Source organism: Phymastichus coffea, unplaced genomic scaffold (genome assembly GCF_024137745.1).
Source record: "Phymastichus coffea isolate CEN01 unplaced genomic scaffold, Cenicafe_Pcof_1.1 PCOF00003, whole genome shotgun sequence".
Lineage (NCBI taxonomy): Eukaryota > Metazoa > Arthropoda > Insecta > Hymenoptera > Eulophidae > Phymastichus > Phymastichus coffea.
In genome coordinates, this window is record NW_026706814.1 from 3984041 (window position 1) to 4004782 (window position 20742).

A 20742-nucleotide genomic window follows, 5' to 3' on the forward strand; every position below is an offset into this window, starting at 1 on the left:
AGATTGGTTTAGTTGTAGAATCAGAATCTGAACCCTTAAAATATGATGTTGAAGAAGTGACGATGGTTCTTGTGATATTACGACGTTTAGAGGTTGGTCACGGAGAAAATTCATCCAAAAACAGTCACTGCGAATCTTATTCTCCTTGGTGATCTTGATGCCCAGTGCTATCGAGTTTAAAAAACTCAATACATTTGAATATTGCTTGATTCTTTTTACCCTTAAGACAGCTGAGGTGACGATGAAGTCGACTTGAGGATGGCTCCAGAGAAAATGTTTGAACATTCGAGTGTTTGATTTAGCGTTCGTGTTAGAAGACTGAGGTACAGGATCTCCAACCTGCTTCTTCTTATTATGGTTTAGAATAAAAAGTCATCAAAAACTTGCAGTTTGAATATCGTTTTATGAATTAATTTGAAGAAATCATCCAACCTTGAAAATTAATTATTGTCTAACTATGGCGTGCCTTATTTATCAGTAAAAGAAGATCTTCAGTGTTTGCGTTTGCCAGCTTTGGAAAGTCAAAGATTATGTTGAAATGCTGAACGGTAACGATGTGCCTTTGATCATTAAAATCATTTAATAAAAGATTGTTCATAAATATTAATTCATAAATCATGATGGTACTCTAGATTTTTTTATGTCATTAATAAACCATCAATATATATCACTTATAAATTAAGAAATACATATTTTACTTTTCAATAGGCCGAAAAGCGGCATCTTAGTATATAAATATTGTGAGCAGATTAAGTTTGCTGTCATTTTGTGCGTCCTCGCCTGTAGCTTGCTACTGTAATTCTTGATTTATAGCATTCAGATATGACAACTTGATATTGTAATTTTTTGAAAGAAATAAATAATATATAATAACACATTATGAAAGAAAATTCTTTAATAATGCATAACTGTCACAACAATTTTATTTTAAATTTGTAACAACTATCTAGATAATAATTTGATTGATTTGGAGTTTATACAATATTTACAGTTATATTTTACAACCGATTTTGTTAAACTTGCATCATCATTATTTAATTAGATTTATAATTTGTAATAAATCAAACTGGACAAACCAGAACTTCGTATTCGAACATTAAAGATACCGTCACAAAAACGAAATAAAGTAAAAACATTGTAAATCCTAATCCTTTATTCATTCGCCACTTGAAGAATGCTATACTGAGAATAACAAAAAGGAGCATACAAAATAAAATAGCAATGCTGCAGACCATTCCTACGGAATTCACTTCAACGGGTGTTCCATAAATAAGTCCATATAGTAGCCAGGGCACAGGAAGTCTGAAAAAGGATATAATCTTTATTGATGTATTTATGTATTTGTATTTATTAAAAGTGTCTATAAGATATACAAGCAATTAAAATAATTTTTCAGATGGTATAATTAAGTTATTAAATTATTATTTTTCTGATAAATTCGTTCTTAAAAATAATATCAAATTCAAAATTTATATTTTATAAAATATTGTGTCAGATTCGTTCAACCCTTAAGAGTAAACAAAAGTTAATTTTTCTATTATACAAACATAAAATATAACTTTAACTTTTTCAACAAAATACTAGCTAATTTCTTAAATTAAAATTTTTAAAGCGGAGATATCGTTCTTTGAAATAGAAAAAAAGCGTAGGGTTCTTGGAGTTTGACTTTAGCGTTAGCCCGTCGTGGATGTAAGAAAACTAGGGCCAATTCCATCTCAAATCATACGGAGCTCCATGGGCACCCATGAGCAAACCACACCAAACTATTTTTTTGAGATTCTATGATGAAAATAAAGCGAAACGTATTTTTTTTGCCTTAGACGCATATTTGATTTAATATTGAATTTTGAAAATTCACTTCTAAAATTCAAAGTTAAAAAAAAATTTTGAGAGTTGGATTTCGACTTTCTACTGCTCGGTCATTATTAGTCCAAATCGGATGAAACTTTTTTCATATTGTAGCAAAATTGAAGACCTTCAAATGTACGTGATCAAAAATGTGCATAAATGCATTTTTCAGAAGATTATGCACTTTTGCATAAAAATTGCATCCTGTAAAAATACCGATTTATCTCAAAAAGGCCATCTTTTTTTTGGCCGATTTTTTTTTGTAGATTCGTTGTACCATCGTGTTCATACGTATACCAGTCCGGTTTCCGGTTTTTGCTTTTTTATGGAGAAAAAAAATAAAAAAAAAAATTTTTTCTTCCGTGTCGAAAATTTGAATAATCTATGTAAATGTATATTACTTTTATAAAAAAAAGGTTCAAAAGTAAATAAAATAATGTTTCACATTTATTTTTTGATATATCTTGAATCTATTCTTTATTTATTTTTCTTTTTTTTGTTTATTCGCCTGTTATTCACTTTCTTAACTTTTCCTGATAAAACTTTATTTTTCTTTTGACGTACTTGACCATATTTTCCTCTTTTAGCCGAAGTTTTCTTCACCTTGACTTTCCTTTTAGTCATTTTTACTTTTTGCTCCATCTCAATCCATTCATGTACTGCAGTTCTAGCGATAAAACACTTGCTCTTCCCATTGGATGGTTCAGACTTCCACATGTGGCATCTTTGGATACCATCGAATTTCATGGAACTATTCCTATCTTCAATTTTCTGCAGTAAAAATTGAAATCTGTTTGTTTACCCAGTGGTTTCCTTGAAGGGGATTTTTCAAAATTACTGTCCAATTCTCAGCAAAATCAATATGCATCAATAACCATCGACAGTTTTTTGATACTGCTTCTTTTTCAGATTTTATTTCTAACCTTTGTATTTCCTTAATCCTTAAGTGAGAAATAATTTTGATGGTATGCTCTGCAATCTCTTCCTTGAACGTAGCAATAGATACCGTTCTCATTTCTAGAGTACCTTTACTCCAAAATGCAAATGATATTTCACTATCTACCTCAGATTCGTCAATTTTTAATTTGTCGAATGTGATGCCATTAGCGCCAGGGCATGAAGTGCATTCTTGAAAATTACAAGACTCTGTAGGGGCTGAACAAACAACATTTGATAACATTTCAGAGCGCATACTCGAAAGACTAGTACTTGTTTGCCCAATAAAATTTTTCAAAGCAATGAGAAGTAGATCAAAATTTGCACAATAAATACATAAGCATACATCGTTCACTGGATCTATTAGTACATATTTTGGGCGCATTGAGTAGAATTTTGATTTGCTAATTTTTATACTAGGATTGTCTTCTTTGAAAACTTTGTATACTTCCTTCATACTCCTCGTTAAAAAACGTTTAACTTTTTTCACCCTTTGCCCATGTTCAATCACAGTAATAACGTCACATTTGTTAGGACTTTGTCTTGAGCAGTTAAAATCATCGTTCAAAAAATATTGCATGACTATTTCACTTGTTTCTTTTTCTAATGGATGTCCATTATAGCGATCTGGTTCACTGTAAATTCCTATAATCGAAAATTACACAATAAAACTTCTGCTTTTAGAATAAACTATCAACAAATATATCTAATTTTGAATATTTTAAAAATAAAGTTACCTTCATTTGAAGAAATTTTTCTTGATTTATCAACCATGTAAGCCGTAACTTGTGGAAACAAAGATAAGATTTGGCATTTAGATAATATAGGAGCTATAATGGTCAAGAGCTTGATCTTGTCTGAAATATTCCGACAACTATCAAAGGCTTTAGCTACGTCATCCTTTAATTCTTTGGACATATGACCCAAATAGCTTTGCTCTTCCTCAAGTGGTGTATCATATATTTTTCTTAACTTCCGGCTCGTAGCTTTAGTAAACGATGACACGAGTTGTCTTTTTTTTTTAAGAACATATGTTTCGATGTTCATGTGGGAAAGATTTCCTTTTTTTCGCAAAGGCGATACTGGATTTTCCAATTTTGAAATAACTGCATTATTGAATTCATCAACATGTACAGAAGAATCCAGTTCAAACTCACTATCACCACCAACGTTAATCACATTCACTTCCACCGAATCGGGGATCTCAACCGTATCATTATGATCTACACTATCATTATGAGCTCTGTAAATACGCTTGTAGCAATTACTACATACACTACTGTTAGCAGTTATACTTTCATCTGCAAACTTTGTTTGCAAAAATCCTGCGTAATCACCCACAACTTGAAAGTTCAATGTTCTACTTTGATACACGCACTTTTTGTGAACTTGAAAATAATCGGGGCATTTCAGTCTCTTTGCAGAATAATTTTCGAGAGTAGACATGATAACTACAAGAAAGCCAAGCTTCTACTGTCGTCAAATTCCAGATATGCGTATGTGGATAGTACTCGCGTACTCAAAGAATGCGGCAGTGTTTGTAAACATGAGCGTTCAATGATTTACAGTTTTTTTTTATAGAAGTAACATACATTTACGTAGATTATTCAAATTTTCGACACGGAAGAAAAAATTTTTTTTTTATTTTTTTTCTCCATAAAAAAGCAAAAACCGGAAACCGGACTGGTATATGTTTGAACACGATGGTACAACGAATCTACAAAAAAAAAATGGGCTAAAAAAAAGATGGCCTTTTTGAGATAAATCGGTATTTTTACAGGATGCAATTTTTATGCAAAAGTGCATAATCTTCTGAAAAATGCATTTATGCACATTTTTGATCACGTACATTTGAAGGTCTTCAATTTTGCTACAATATGAAAAAAGTTTCATCCGATTTGGACTAATAATGACCGAGCAGTAGAAAGTCGAAATCCAACTCTTAAAATTTTTTTTTAACTTTGAATTTTAGAAGTGAATTTTCAAAATTCAATATTAAATCAAATATGCGTCTAAGGCAAAAAAAATACGTGTCGCTTTATTTTCATAATAGAATCTCAAAAAAATAGTTTGGTGTGGTTTGCTCATGGGTGCCCATGGAGCTCCGTATGATTTGAGATAGAATCGGCCTTATACGATAACTTTGCAATTTGACTATTTACTGATAACATTAAAATTTTGTGCTGGGTATAAATAACTATATTCAATTTTTTTGCCCATCTATTCCAATAATACAAGATTTTATTAACTTCTTAACAACAATATATATTAAATTCATACTTATATTGCCTATCCACGTAAATAATTTTTCTGACATAGCTGTTACTTCGCTACCTGTATTTATTAGAGCATCGACATTTGTATTGCTGATCTCCGGACACTGTATTTATTGACAAATTTCATAATTCGGCTCAATGTTCTGAACTACTCGTAAATCTGCGCGTTTATCTAATATTACGGCAAACAATAACTCAATCTTATTTGGAAATATACACCTAATTGTATCTGGAATACGTTTGTTTTGCGTATTCTTCGAGTCTATAGATACAACTACCTTTAGTTTTCTATCTCCGATTCCATTAAATTTGATGATTGTCCGAAAAAACTTTTGACAATGTAAAAAGTTTCATGAAAGTTTTTGTACTATAACAAAAATTATAATTGTATTATATTTTTTATTTTTTTCTATTATTCCTACTCTATCAAATACATTATTTTTGTATCAATCGTATTAAAATACCACTATAAAAAATCTTACAAACCCAAATGTTGCGCAAATAGTTACTTTATTATTTACTGTACTACTCTTTTCAAATCTCTATTAGAATCATGGCTAATTCTTACTTATCTCACTACGTATCTTTTGTTTTTCTGTTTAACGTTGCTCTATTTATGCTACATCAGTGCTAATTAGCGACGAAGGCTTGCAATGTGTTTGAGAACAAAGCACATGAAACTTTTTTCAGTGGTACTTGTATCAATCAGCAGGGACTGGGAATCGAACCCGGGCCTACCGGATGCGAGTCTGTTGCCCTACCTAATGAGCCATTGTAGGCCACCATGTGTCTCGATTGCGTTTTATTTATTTGTTTCAAATTGTAAATCTAAACTTTTGAAAGTAGTAAAATCAATCTTATAATGCGATTCTGAACGACGCGTAGCTTATAGTTGATTGTTGTTGGATGAAATTGAAACCGATGAGGGTATCTTGAACCAAATTTTATGGACGGATGAGTCGACTTATGAGAGACTGGGAATATTCAACCAGCATAATGAACACTCGTGGAATTACGAAAATTTCAATTTGATTCGACAAGGTAAAGTCTCCTTAGCCGTTATCTTTTTATTTTTGAAGAATGTTAGGGCTAAACAAGCTTTTGGGTATTCGAATGAATGCAAATGATTTTCTAAAAGATATAATTTTCTTTGTAAATATCTTTACTCCAATTTGAAAAAAATGATTTTATCAATGGAATCTTTTAGCTGGTTTTCAAAACATCACTTTACTGTAAGTATTTGGGCTGGATTGATCGCCAATAGATTAATTGGTCCGTTTGAACCTCCTCTATCTCCAACTAGCGAAAATTATTTAAATTTTCTTGAAAATGATCTGCAGAAATTATTAAATAATCACTTAACGCAAGAGCACCAGAACAATATGATATTCATGCATGATGGAGCACCAGCACAATTTGCTGTGAATTTCCGAAACCATATCGATCAGATAAACACGCGCGCTCATGCATAAACATAGACAAAGACACGTAACACGCACACACAAACATACACACATACATATACACACACACATGTAGAATACCCATGTAATACACGAATACACATACATGTAGATGAAATCATCTAGATCAGGTAAAATTTTGCTTACACAACACTCACACACACGAACATACTTAATACATACACACGTGCGCACGCGTCTGTGGATATGAACACAAATACGAATACTCTATATTCGATCTCACACATATAAACTCTCGCACGCTATTCGCACATATAACACGTAACTTATAAACATACTACCCAGTTTATGGATGTTATAATTCGAATTATGGGAATTGGGTACAGATCTATTCTAGACGCTGAATTGGTCGTAATGTTCCAATTGAATTACCAGCAAGATCGCCAGATTGCAAACCTTGCGATTTCTTTTTGTGGGGATCTTCAAAGGAGAAAATTTATCATGGAGAAGTTCCTCAGAACATTGCAGATGAATTGTGTTTATGAATAGAGGACTTCGCCGATCATCTTGATCCAGACGTTGAGAGATCAACGCGAGATGTTAGATGTAGAGCTACGCTATGTATTCAACAGAACAGCGGACATTTCGAGCAATGTTTAGATGGAGAAAATGGCAATGATGACGATGACGATGACGATCTTGACTGTGAAATGAATGAGTGAAAGTATCCTTGTGGATGTGTTAGTCTCCGAATGAATGAATGAGTGGGTGTATGTGTGCGCGTGTCCGTATGTGTGTATATACGAGAAATGACAGAGGCAAAAGATGCAAGAGTGAAAGTGAGGGGATTGAGATGGAAAGGGAGGGGGGATTAATGTATTAATTTTTCTGTTGTCACAAATCTTTCCATCACTAAGCCGTATGTAAATAATCGTTGTGTTCATTGTAATAAGTAATTGTTCAGTATTCGTTTATATAAATAATTGTTGTGTTCGTTGTTATAAGTAATTGTTCTTCTGTGTTTGTTGATACAAATAATTGTTCTGTGTTCTACTTAAATTTTCTGTAAATTTTTTGTTCTGTTAATCAAAAATTTGTTTTAAATAGAAAAAAAAAATAGTTTTTGTTTTCCTCCATAAAAGATATTAAAGACATACGTAAGTCGTAAAAATGTCGTAGAAAAGTCGTGGAAAACTCAACATAATCGTAGAAAATTCATAGAAGTCTATTTTTGAATAAATAAAATTTTTCTTATTTGTAGTGATTATATGTCAAACAACTGTGGTCCATTCTAGGAGCTGCAATAAATGCGAAGATATTGCTTTTTGTAATATGATATTTGGTTTCTTCACCTTCCTCTCCTACGATTTTTCCCTGTTTCTCGCTCTACACCATTTTTCTTCCCCTGACTTCACACCGTTATGCCACATCTTTACCTCTTTACCTTTACTTTTTATTTTTCTCATTTTCATTCTTACTTCCTCTCTTATCTTTCTCTACTTTAACGTCCAGTCCAGATCTATGTAGATCTTTTCCCGTTTTAGCTTCTTTTTCCTCTTCATAATTCCTTCTTTTTGTTCCCATGAAGCGCATCTAATTTGCCACATCTTTTTTCCTCTTTCTCTCCGATCATCCCTTCCCACTGTCCCTCCTGTTCTTCTCAGATTCACTATCTCTCCTTTCATTTCTAGTTTTTCCCATAACCAGTCCTCCGTCTCTACCTTCATTTCCCATCTTAACTCATCCTTTAAGTCTGTCACTATTATATTATTTATCCTACTTTCTCTATACATTTTTTCTCTCATATACTCTATTTCTTCCTTATTGCCTACTTCTGTTCCTCTTTGGGTCTCGTTTACTCCTTCTATACTTTCTTTTAGTTCCACGCACTCTTCTTCCAACTAATTCATCCTCTCTCCCCATTTTTCCTGCAGTTTCTTTTCTCTAAGTCCTGCTTTTTCCCTTTCTTCTTTCGTCTCTTTTTTTCTTTCTTCTCTCTCTCTCTCTTGTTGTCTCCTAACTTTTCCTATTTTTTTCTCCTATCTTTCTTCTCCTCTTTTCCCCTCTGCTTCCATGCTTTGTATTTTTTCCATTATTTCTTTAAACATTTCTGTCTATTCTCTCCTTTCTTTCTCCCATGCCTCTTTTAAATTCCTTATATCTGCCCGTGTCTTTTTCATTATATCTTCTGCACCACTACTTTTTCCCACTTTTCTTATCGTGTTGTCCAATCCCTCTCACCCCTCCCCTTCCATCTCGATCCCCTCACTTTTACTCTTGTATCTTTTTGCCTCTCTCATTTCTCCTCTAATATTCTCCCTTAGCCCCTCTCCGCTTTCTCTCCCCCTCACCGCCTTTACTCTTTTCTGCTTTACCTCCTCTGGGCCTTTCTTATCCATCCTTCCACCCTTATCTCTTAATTTTTCTGTTGTCACAAATGTTTCCATCACTAACTCGTACGCCTTAATTCGTCTCTCTAATTCTGCTCGTGATGCCACATTTATTCCCTGTCTTACCTTTTCTGTTTCCGCCTTTACTTCTTACCGCCCCTCCTCTCTACCTACCTTTCCTGCTTCCTGATTTTCTTTCTTAACCTCAACTTTTCTTTTTTCTTTATTCCTCTCTCTCTCTCTGCTTTTTCCTGCTCCTCTCCAAACCTCTTTCTCTACTCCACTTCTATTCGGCCTCCACCCTCTTTTCACCTCTATCTCTCTCCTCAAACACTTTTTTCGAAAAAAGCAATTTGTCGAGAAAAATTAAAAAATTAAATTTTCTATCAAAATAGCATGTTTCTATTCAACAAAAATGAGGACAAGTTTGCATAAATATTTCAAACTTTTGAAATATGACCTATAAAAATTAAAAATTCCAAAATGTACGTCTCAAAATATCGGCGAAGTAGAAATTTCTTTTTTAACTTCAGAAGCGTTATTCTCGAAAACTAAAGACTTTATTGAAAATTTTCTAAAAAACAGAAAAGTCTTGAAATTGGCCAAGAAATACTCTTGAATTTTTTCAGATTTTTTTGAGACAATTTTCAACTTTTTGGAAAATCCAGAAAATCCAATTTTCCAAAAGTGTCTCTAAAAATTCTGAAAAAATTTGATACTATTTCTTGACTGATTATAAGACTTTTTTGTTCTTAGAAATTTTTCAATTAAGTCTTTAGTTTTCGAGAATAACGCTTCTGAAGTTAAAAAGGAAATTTCTACTTCGCCACCATATTGAGACGAACATTTTGAAATTTTTAATTTTTATAGGTCATATTTCGAAAGTTTGGAATGTTTGTGCAAACTTGTGTTCATTTTTGTTGAATAAAAACATGCTACTGTGATAAAAAATTTGATTTTTAAATTTTTCTCGACAAATTTTTCAGTGCTTTTTTCGAAAAAAGTCGCCATATTTTTTTTTCTTGAAATCTAATCATTATTCTGACTTCAGAATCTTGTAGAGCGGCCCCAAAAGCATAAAGGAAGTCATTTTTAGACATATTCTTGATGTTTAGACATATTCTTGTCAGTTCTGGCTTCTGATTTGCTTCATACTTGGTGTGATGTGTTTTTAAGTAGACACACACGTCGTTAGTGTCCTTTTAGCAAACGAGTGACACTACAACTCGATGTGGTGAATTGCTGCATGTATGAGGCCCCACTCACTTAACGCTCGCAAGTTAATTATTAAATATATTTTATGTATAGGTATATTTATGGGACATAAATAATAAAAAAAAAATCAAATAACTAGAATATATTTATATAGAGGTCCTTCTACTACTATTGCAAATATAGGCACGATTATTTATATATGTATAATAAAATAATTATATAGGTCGAAACGCTCATTAGTCTCGACTCTACTGGTTAAAGACAAAGGTATTAAAGGTAGTAATAGGGCTGCGATTTAAACTATTGAAAAATTATTCGTAACAATAAATATACTACTAAATTTATATATATATTTCCGAATTACAGGTAATAATCTATTCGTTAAGGGAATTTCTCTTGAAGCCGATTTATCGTTGATTTAATTATAATTATGTATAGTTGAAGTTAAAGCTTACTCAAGAGTTTTAGCAATTTGGAACCGAGTTCTTTTAAATATAGTCAAAATATTGCAGACGTACTATTTATCCTGTACACATGCATATCATGTTATCTGGGGACGTGCTTAATTTTTAAACACTTCGTCAGCGTAGGCTATCATACTATGTAATCGAAAAGATCATATTACGCTGGTACGACCGGTATTTATAACAATAAATAAAAGGAGTCGCGAGAGCAAAATACCAAAGCCAAGATAGTTAAGAATTTAACAATCGCATACACATATACATATATATATGTAGTTATACACAAAATGAATACGTGGAATTTGCCAAATGGTATTTACTCCATGAATTATTATTATTATAGAGAAATAGGTAAGAAGAAGACAGTTTTATAATAATGAACCTTGAGTTACTTACTTGTTAAATGTTTATTCGTTATTATTATTAATAGACTTGTCGTTGAATTTATATAGTTGTATATATATGTGTATATTGTTAGAATATTTGCCCAAGAAATATAATCTTTTATTTTAACTGGTCTTTATAATAACTATTGTCCTTGTAATAAGTAATTGTACTAGAATTTGTCTGATCGTACGCTATATACGTATGTATATATATATATATATATATATATATATATATATATATATATAATACGTTTATTATTGCTGTTACTTTCGTCACGCGTATACGTTAATCACTGATAAAAAGAATATAAATATACTGATTTTAGGAAATAATAATAATAAAAACTGGTTGACAAGAAACTGAGATGAAAACTGTAAGAAAAGAACCGAATAAAAAATTGTACGTAATTCTGAAGAGGATTTGAACTGTGACACGACTGGACGTGATTAACTCTGGCTCGAGACTGCTTTGTTAGGCGTGGGCGATACAGTAATGCGGCGCGAGAGTGTTACTACACCGTCACTGCATTACTACGCGGCCGCCGAACCGCCCACGCGCGCTGAATGCGTACGACTAATACGCGCGGCGCAATTATACATAATACTAATACATATAAAAAATTTTTTTTTTACATTACATTATTACATATATCAGGATTAAGTGAATTTAAAAGTTGTCACTTAACATCCTCCCCCCCCCCTTAGAATGATTACCGTCCTCGGGAATTATATGTCCAGTGAGAATGAATAAACATGAATGATTAAGGATGGTAAGAACGGGTAATATATATGTATTATTAAAATGGTTACTATACTCTTTTTTTTTTAAATTTTTTTTATAAAGATAGGGAAAAAGAGTTACAAGGATTGAAAATTAAAGTTAAAGGTTGGTAGTGTTTATGGGCATTGCTGCCAGCTCGTCCAAAATGTTTTCCAGCATGGTGATGAATACCAGGTTTTGGCCCACAGATTCTTCGGACTGCTCTGGTTCCATCCAGTCCTCATATTAACACTGACGTAGATGGAGGTAAAAGCTTCGTTTTTCGAAGGATTTGTCTCATAGCCAATGTTTCATCCAGTCCTTACCTATTTGCATGTTACATAGGTTTTTATGGACTTCGAAATCCTTCTTCATGACAATGCTTTTGCATTGTGCATGTAGAATGTGCTGGTTCTTGTTATGCAGGGACAGGGGGACAATCCTTTCTAGCTCGTTCAACTTGGCTCCATATACCCTATGGTAAAGTCGGTCAGCCTCAGCAGCAGAACCCTTGGTCACAAATCGCACACTGCAGGTCAAATGGAAATGAGAACCATATGTCGTGGTAGGCGTAAAATACATATAGTCCAGAGTCCCACAGATTGCCAAGTCCTTAAATACCTGTTCCCGCGAACAGTACATCGGGATTCGGAGGAATACCCGATGCCCGAATTCCTGTTCCCTGATCACAACTCTGGAAGAGTTGGGATTTAAGGACTGGATACTATCATTCAGGTAGTTGTTTAAGGCCGAATGGTAGTCTGCATGGGCGCAGTAGCGTATACGGAGGGATTTGTTTCCATCCAGTCGAGACCCAAATTGATGAAGTTGTTCGATAGGTCCATAGGTTAGGAGGTTTTGGACTACATCAGTACGGTAGTCGAAGGGAAAGTAACCACCAAGGTGTTTTCTTCTTGGTGGTAGGGTACTACTGTGACCCCTCTTGTTAAGGCGTTCATCCTGTTGGGCGCTGACATGACTATGTCCTGTAAGATTATGTCCATGTAGAAGAAAATAATAGTAAGATAAAGATATACAAGAGAGAGACATTAATGAGGGTTTTAAAGAGAGTATATGAATGAATGGAGTTATGTGTGATAAAGACAGTCCGTGAAGTCCGATTATATAGTTATTGTCCTTCTACCCGCTTTACATACTAAAATTTAAGGTAAAATAATACAGGTTTTGATAAATAAAAATATTCGTAACATCACGAAACTATATAAAAATTGTATATATAAAATAGTTAATGAAAGAGAGGAGTTCAAAAAAAAAAAATTTTCTTATGACGCAGCTGTATCTTCTAAGTATTTCTGATCTTCTGAGTTGACCTCAGTCTCGATTTCTCCATCAGTCATTTCCAAATCTTGTTCGGTGATCGTTCCTTCTGGACAGTCAGATTCTGAATTTGGTTTCTTCATGTATATTTCAGCAACGTCCATTCCATGTCCTGTTCGTGATTCGGTCGATGCATCAGAGGAGCTGGCGGCACCGGTGTTTGTTATTTGTACCAATATATTTGACATGTATCTAGGCCTTTCTGATAGTCGTTCAAGTGAGTTCGATGTACGTTGTTTTTTGCTAACTTTACGTTGTCTGTCGTTAGATGCAGAATTATTTTTATTTAACCACAATGTCCTCTGGTATTGCCACTTGTAAGTATAGAAATGTTCATCTTCTAGTTTTGCATCGACATAATCGTCATATATCCAGCATAATACGGTTCGCTTCGCCTCTTGTTCACGGTTTTTAGCATATTGTACATACCCCAATGAAAGTCGTCCTCTATTGTCTCTTACTACTCTATGATATAATAGTCGTCCAAATTCGACAAAATGTTCAAAAAATTCGACCTCCCTATTTTGTTCCGGGACTGCCCAAGGTAGTCTAAAAAATAATCTTTTCTTATTAATGGGTGTCTTTGGTTTTATTATCACACTCTTGTATATTCGAGATCTCAAGTCGGCTGAATATACGGCTTCTTTTCGGGAAGTTCCAGTAATACATTGCGCCAGCTTTCTAGCCTTTTCAGCCTGTCTGGTGTCTTGATATCGGCACAGAGCCAATTTTGTATCCGGTCCTAATATACTTTCTATGGAATGGAATTCTATAATCGTCCCTACAGATTCCAATTTTACGAGTAAGTCACTCAGCTTTATGTCGGCCGAGTACAAGAATCTAATGCCTCTTGGATCTTCAATACTCGAAGCAAGCTGATTGTTCATTATGTCCAAGAAGAATACTAGGGCTGAAAAAGAAAATACAGATCCGTCCATCATGTTTCCATACATAAGATAAAGTCCGGTACTAACGGTCCCAGTTGTGTTAGTTAGTAGTTTAGATTGTTACAGGGCTTTGTTTCGGAAGCCCCGATTTTGTCTCTTAATTGGGTAAGGAGATGGGAATTTCGGAATCGGGTAACATATTAGTAAAGTCGTGTTGAGCGACGTTAGTTGTTTCCGGTGTATTGGTGAAGGTGATTATAGTAGCAGGGTTCTGTTTCATGTCCAATTCATTATTTTTCTTAGTATTGTTAGTACACGTTCCCCATTTTTTTGTTTTGCAACATTTATAAGCCAGTAAGAGTGTAGCAGCTAGGAATATAATTCCATTCACTCCCAACCCTCCGTAAATTAGATTCGAATGATAAGACGTTACACGTTTATGTTCGCCTACTACTTCCATTTTGTCCATTATTTCGGTTAATGTTCTTTCTTTATTTGTCCAGGCAACCAATTGAGGTGTCCATTTTATTGTTTCTTTAATAATAAAAATGCCCTCCAGACCAACAGGTTCATCTTTATGACCCGGACAACTGATACGTAAGTTTTCGGGTTTTACCGCTGAAAACAACCAAGATCCGTCAGATTCGATGTAATTCCACTGCGTTGTTTGTTGTGTCCTAATTACCAAGTCGCAATTATAGATTTCTTTTTCCGACGGTTGTAATAGCATTCGGACTTCACAATCCTGGTTGAGGTTAATGTCCAGTCGCGGTGCCTTGGTCGGGCAAATGCATGCATGATGTGTAATTATACATTCTTTTAGAGTGGCATAATCCAAACGCATATATTGTTTTAGATCATTGTTTAGGGCTAGATATGGGTATCTGTATCTTATGTAGGCTGAATTTCCGGTAGATGCGGATGGTTGAGGAACTAATATGGAATGCAACCTGTAAAGGTTATATGAATTCCTGTCCACTAAGGGCAGATGCAAAACTATGAATATCCGTCCTGATTTGTGAATTGCATCTACCTTAGAAATTTTTACAATCTCTTCTATTCTTAAATATTCTGAAGGTATCGGAAAATCCAAGTCGTGATATGCGTGTTTGATATCAGAGGTTATTTGGTGTAATACGTCGGTGGAAAGCAGGTCTGGATGTATCCTACCCTCTCTGACATTATGCAATATGTCCAATAGTCTTCTGGATTCATCAATACAATGATCTAAACATGCTTCTAGTGCTCTTCCGTAAGAATACAAGAGCATAATGTAGTCCCATTGTTTCCGGTCGTCCTCCATTTTATTTAGTACATCCGCAACTTGCGATTCTAGGTGTGTTATAATTTCGCTATATTTGTCCATCATAGTATATAGTTTGTCCATGCCAGTTAATATTACATGAGTTTTCTTTTCTACTAGATTTGCCATAGTTTTCTGATCTGCAAATAGCTGATCTATATTTTTATTTATCTCATTAGTTTCGTCCTGTGTCACTAGTCCAAATAAGTTATGGCTAAGCGTACCAATGCCTCCAAAAGGCGTTAGACGTTTAGTTCTTATACTACATGGGCTCCTTATTTTGGGCGGAGCAATACTGTCCATTGTTTTAGAAGCAAAAATGACGTCCTTGTGCAAACTATTTAAAGTTTTCATTTTTAGGTCCAATCCCTGTTCTCCCAAAGTATTGGCACAGGTCGCCATGTGTAGATGAATAACACATTTGTCATAAAATGAGTGGAAATCTACCGATTGTCGCGACTGTGTTATTAAATAAGCGATATCGAGAGCTATATAAACTTTCCAATCAGCTCTTTTCATTGTAACCTGACTCATTTGTTTATAATACAGTCCAGGATTATTGTCTAATTTTTCCATTGTATATGTTTCCTGTCCTTCTGATAAGTTTGGTTTACGCCCTTATGTCCTCCTATTAAGCTATCATGCAACGTTTTAACGATATGTGTTCTCTCTTCTTTGGGAGGCTAAGTCGTTTTACCGTAACATACGGTAACTGTTATCGGACTACCTTCAATGGCTCCGATTAATAGTTCTAGAAGCTATTAACCTTATCACGAATTAAGAGCTTCTTTAAATTAGCCAATCCGACCTTTATAGTTTCTACGCTCATTGAGTTATAATATTTGTCTTTTACCACTGTGGAATATATCTTATGTTTTTTATAATTTGTCGTTAAAATTTGTCCAATCTTAGGTTTTTTATTTTTCATATTACGTAGGTCAATAGCACCTATCTCGCTTAATAATCTGGATATTGCCGTAGTATTATCACAATCCCGTGAAATCAAATGTACTATATTGTCTCTCTGGTAAGTCAAGCATTGTTGAGAGTTTCTCACATTATTTTGTAAAGTAAAATACCCAGGACCCAAAAGGGTTTCGCTACCTTCTGTTCTTGAGGAACTAGGATTTTTATGATCGCTAGGTCTTTTATACTGATTTATGGGTCCCTTTGCATGAGGCAGGATGAAAAAGAAATCATCATCTATTGGAGCCTTTGAAAAGTTCAATTCGACCGGGGACCGTGTAGTATCGCTATTTATACTTTCTTTTTCTTCCGGTATTTCTTCCAGTCCCTTAAATTTGATACCCGTTTGTCCCTTATTTAATGGGGTACTTCGGCTTTTAGGTTCGCCAATTTTCACATTAGGCGTCACCGATAACTCTCGTCTCTGCAAAGGGATTAACTCATCCCTTTCGTTAGATTTTTCATGTTCACTGTCATGAACAGAGTCGTTGTCCGACGTTATTGTATCGCTCTGTGGTTCAGAATTTCTTTGTTCTATTTCGGATTCCACAGCATGTTGGGACAATTCCACTAATTTTTTTATTCTTCTTTCCATTTCTTTGTCTGAGTTTTCGTCACTGTATGGGTCCATTTCTACTAACACATTCTGTAATTCAGGATCTACTTCGTCCCCATCAGAGAAGTGGCTGATTTCGTACGGTTCCAAATCTCTATTGTCCCAATAAAACGTCACATCTTCGGCACTCCGGTGTCGTCTCAAACTCTCCTCGAACCTAGCACACGATTCTGCAAGTTCATTTTGAGTTAGGTTGGTCACGATTTCCTTTTCGGTAGAATAGTGTTTGTTCTCAAAGATGTCGTCGTAATTGGTACTATCAGTGTTATCACTCGTTTGAGGACCAGTAACTTCAATATCCAATGATCCATCACTTTCGTCAGATTGCGACGTTCGTTGTGTAGCCGATTCAGCGTTTTCAGTTAATGTTTTGTCCTTTATATTTTGAACTGAATCTTCTAACCTTTCGGGTTCGGTTTTCTCCTGTTCCCTTAATCCAGTACGAGTGAAATCCGGAATCGGCGGCTCGCTTTCATAACTCCTTTGTTTACGTGTGTTAACGTCCGTTTCCTCTATACCCGTTGACGACATCATAGATCTCCGAGAAAATGTCGGGCTTTTAGCAGTGATCCTATCGGTTTCTACACTGGATTCGTCCGTTAGAGTCACATAAGAACCTGCAGGGGCAACCTGACTCTGGATTTCTTTTATTTTGGACGTCGTTGGAGGCATATCTTTCCGCACTAGCGGCCACCGTAAAATGTCAGTCCTAGTTCCGCTTTCTCGGTTAGTCGAGATATTACTCGAATTTTGACTTTGCGGTACCTGCCGTCTAGTTCCCGTAGCTTATGTCGTAGGATCCTTTTTATTCGTAGGCAATCTAGTCCTTGCTTTTGGCCTTTGACCGGATGTACTAGGCTGTGGGTCGGCGGCAGTTGTCAATGGAGCAGGGTTCTTACTCCTCGTTTTCCCAGCTATCACACTATGTTCTAACTCCGGCCTTTGTTTGTTGGTTTTAGAGCCTAAAGGTCTACCTATCGGTCTAGGTTCGCCAGCAATCGTGTTTGCTCGTTTCCGCATTCTTTTCTTTTCTTCCTCTGACTTTTCTTTAGCGGCTTCTTGTTTGTTTGATTTATCTTTCCATTTCTCGAACATCATTACCTGTATATTAGGTATATTGTCATTGAGGTCCTGTTCACACTTTTCTTTTTCTTTTAAATACATATTCAGGTCCACTGGATTGCGGGAAAGTGAATCGGCATTGCAGTTTAATTTACCGGGTTTAAATTTGACGGTGTACTGAAAATCGGTGAACTTGAACATCCACCGCATCAATCTTTGTCCTGGGTCCTTGCGATTGTGCATATAATACAATGGCTCGTGATCGGCTATTAGGGTGGATTTCTTGCACATCAGGTATGGACGGACTTGATTCATGGCGTATAGACACGAAATGCATTCCTTTTCTGTCGTCGTATAATTTCTTTCTGATTTGTTTTGTGGTGTTTGTATCACTTATAAATAAAATAATTCGAACTCTCCTAATCTAGCTAATGAGTAAGAATTTGTTTCCAATGATTTTACTCTAATTGTCAAGAAAATAGATAAATAAATCAAATGTAATAAATAAGTAAATCAAATATACATAAGTAAGTGCAATATATCGAGGAAAGTCAGACAATGCCCTAATTTCTTATGGTACGAATTGTCCCATAAGCAGAGCTAAAGTCTTTCTTTGATAGGATATAATTCGGCCCAAGTTTCTTATAGCGCGAGATGTTCTATAAGTCGAGCTCAAATTATAAGGAAAGGATAGTCTTGCTTAGTTAATCACAATGAGAGAAAGAACTTAGGTATTAATCCAAGTTTATTCAGACTCATGCGCTCACCTTGCAATGCTAGAAGTGAATGCTAGCCTGTGCAAAGGTGGGCCTATTTATACACAGATTTTCCCGCTTATTTTTGCAGGAGAGATTTAATCGAAAATTCGAGAGACATTCGCGAATTTTGAGAAATGAGTTTTCTTAATTTACAAGTAAATAACCATTAATATTAAGTTTTTAACACATGTAAACTTTACAGTATTTGTTATTTATTGATTTTATACAATATACAATTATCGCCAATAGTGTCGTCAAAAGTTATTAACTAATAAAGTTAATTAACGTGATATTACATTATTTACAATAGAAAATTATTAAATTTTCATATAACTTTATAGTTGATTAATTTTGGAAGTATCCAAAATTAATTATTTAAATTAATTAATAACATTTGAATTATGACTAATTTTTCATATTTGTAACGGTTTTTTCTAATCTTAATATGCAATTATTAGATTAATTATATAAGATTTCTAAATTATAAAGTTAACATTATCAAGTATAAACTTAATATTTTCGTTCTATAAATAGCTTATTGTTTAAATAAATTATTAATTGTTTATTTACTAATAACAGTTATTATTTAGCTGTTATTAATGAAACCAATTCTTACTCATGTTCTATGTTTGTTCACTTTGCATATGAATTATTTATATTTTTCTAATATTTCATAAGTTAATAAATAAATCAACTTTGCATATTGATATTCATTATTATTTCATAGTTGAATGAGATTTTTGTTATAATATTATTAATCTACATGCTAAAATCTATATAATCGATACTTTGTTATATTAAAATTATCTATAATTAACATATTTTTCTTAATATCCTATATCATTATATCTATGTCTATTACTTTGTGACGTCACGCTGTTTATTTTGATTCGACTCTTATTTGTATATTGTCGCGTAAACAGTGAGGTAGCGCCGCTTAATGTATTGTTTTGAATAAACAGATAGATACGTTAGACTAGTTGCAGTCATTCAGTGATTTAATAAATAGCTCATAAATAGGACCGTTACAGTTTAATAATCTCGATAAATAGGCCACCAGGCGCTCCACACCATCTACTTCCTGCGATAGGATAGCTCCTACAGCATAGTCCGAAGCATCGGTAGTCAAAGTGAAAGGTTTCTCGAAATCGGGGAACGTCAATATGGGAGCTTTACATAAGAGTTCTTTTAATGTATTGAAGGCTTCTTCTTGTTCGGATCCCCATTCGTATTCTCTGTCCTGATGATATGATCACTCAGCGATTTTGCTATGTTCGAATAATCTTTAATAAAACGTCGATAGTAGCCTGATAGTCCCAAAAAGGATCGGATACTTTTTACACCGGTTGGACGTGGGAAGTCCATGACTGCAGAGACCAATTTTGGGTCCGGTTCTACGCCTTGTTTGCTAATTATATGTCCTAAGAATTTGACTTCTCTACGCAAGAATTCTACCTTGTCCGGTTGTAGGACCAATCCTGCATTAGACAATCTTTCGAATAGTTTTCTGACCTTTCCCTCGTGGTCGTTCAGGTCCTTTGCATAAACTATTATATCATCAAGGTAAACTAACATTTCAACGTTTAACAGTCCTCTTAGTAAATGGTCCATCATTCGTTGAAACGTAGCCGGGGCGTTCACCGAACCCTCGGGCATGCGTATATACTGAAAATGTCCACGTAAAGTGGAAAATGCAGTTTTAGCTCTGTCCTCGGCCTTCAAAGGAATTTGTTGAAAGCCATTTGCAAGATCGAAAGTTGAGAAATAGGTACAGCGCCCTAGCTGGTCTAAGATATCTGCGATGATAGGAAGATGGTAGGCGTCTCCAATAGTTCTACTGTTCAATTCACGGAAGTCTATCACAATTCGCCAACGCGGTTTGCCATCGCTTCCGGCTTTCTTCTGTACAATCCATAAGGGCGAATTATAAGGAGAATTTGACTCCTCTATAATTCCATCCTTAAATCGTTTCGTAATTTGTTCTTCTATAAACTACTTATGAGCCGGCGGGTGTCGATATTGTTTAGTGTTAATGGGCACATTGTTTTTCAGGTGAATTTCATGTTCAATAATACTAGTACATGGTAGCGGCTCACCTGGCAGTAAAAAT

At 34.6% G+C, this 20742-nt stretch overlaps 1 protein-coding gene across 2 annotated transcripts in view; it reads right to left on the reverse strand.

Annotated features, from left to right (window-relative positions):
* Positions 1–914: 914 nt before the first annotated feature.
* The window catches only part of LOC131664499 (sodium/potassium/calcium exchanger Nckx30C), a 506423-nt gene continuing 486595 nt past the window's right edge, over positions 915–20742 (reverse strand). For both annotated transcript variants that reach the window (XM_058935664.1, XM_058935654.1), the window contains exon 6: positions 915–1302. In XM_058935664.1, coding sequence (XP_058791647.1) covers positions 1062–1302 — 241 coding nt within the window. In that variant the 3' untranslated portion in view covers positions 915–1061. The remainder of the gene's footprint in view (positions 1303–20742) is intronic.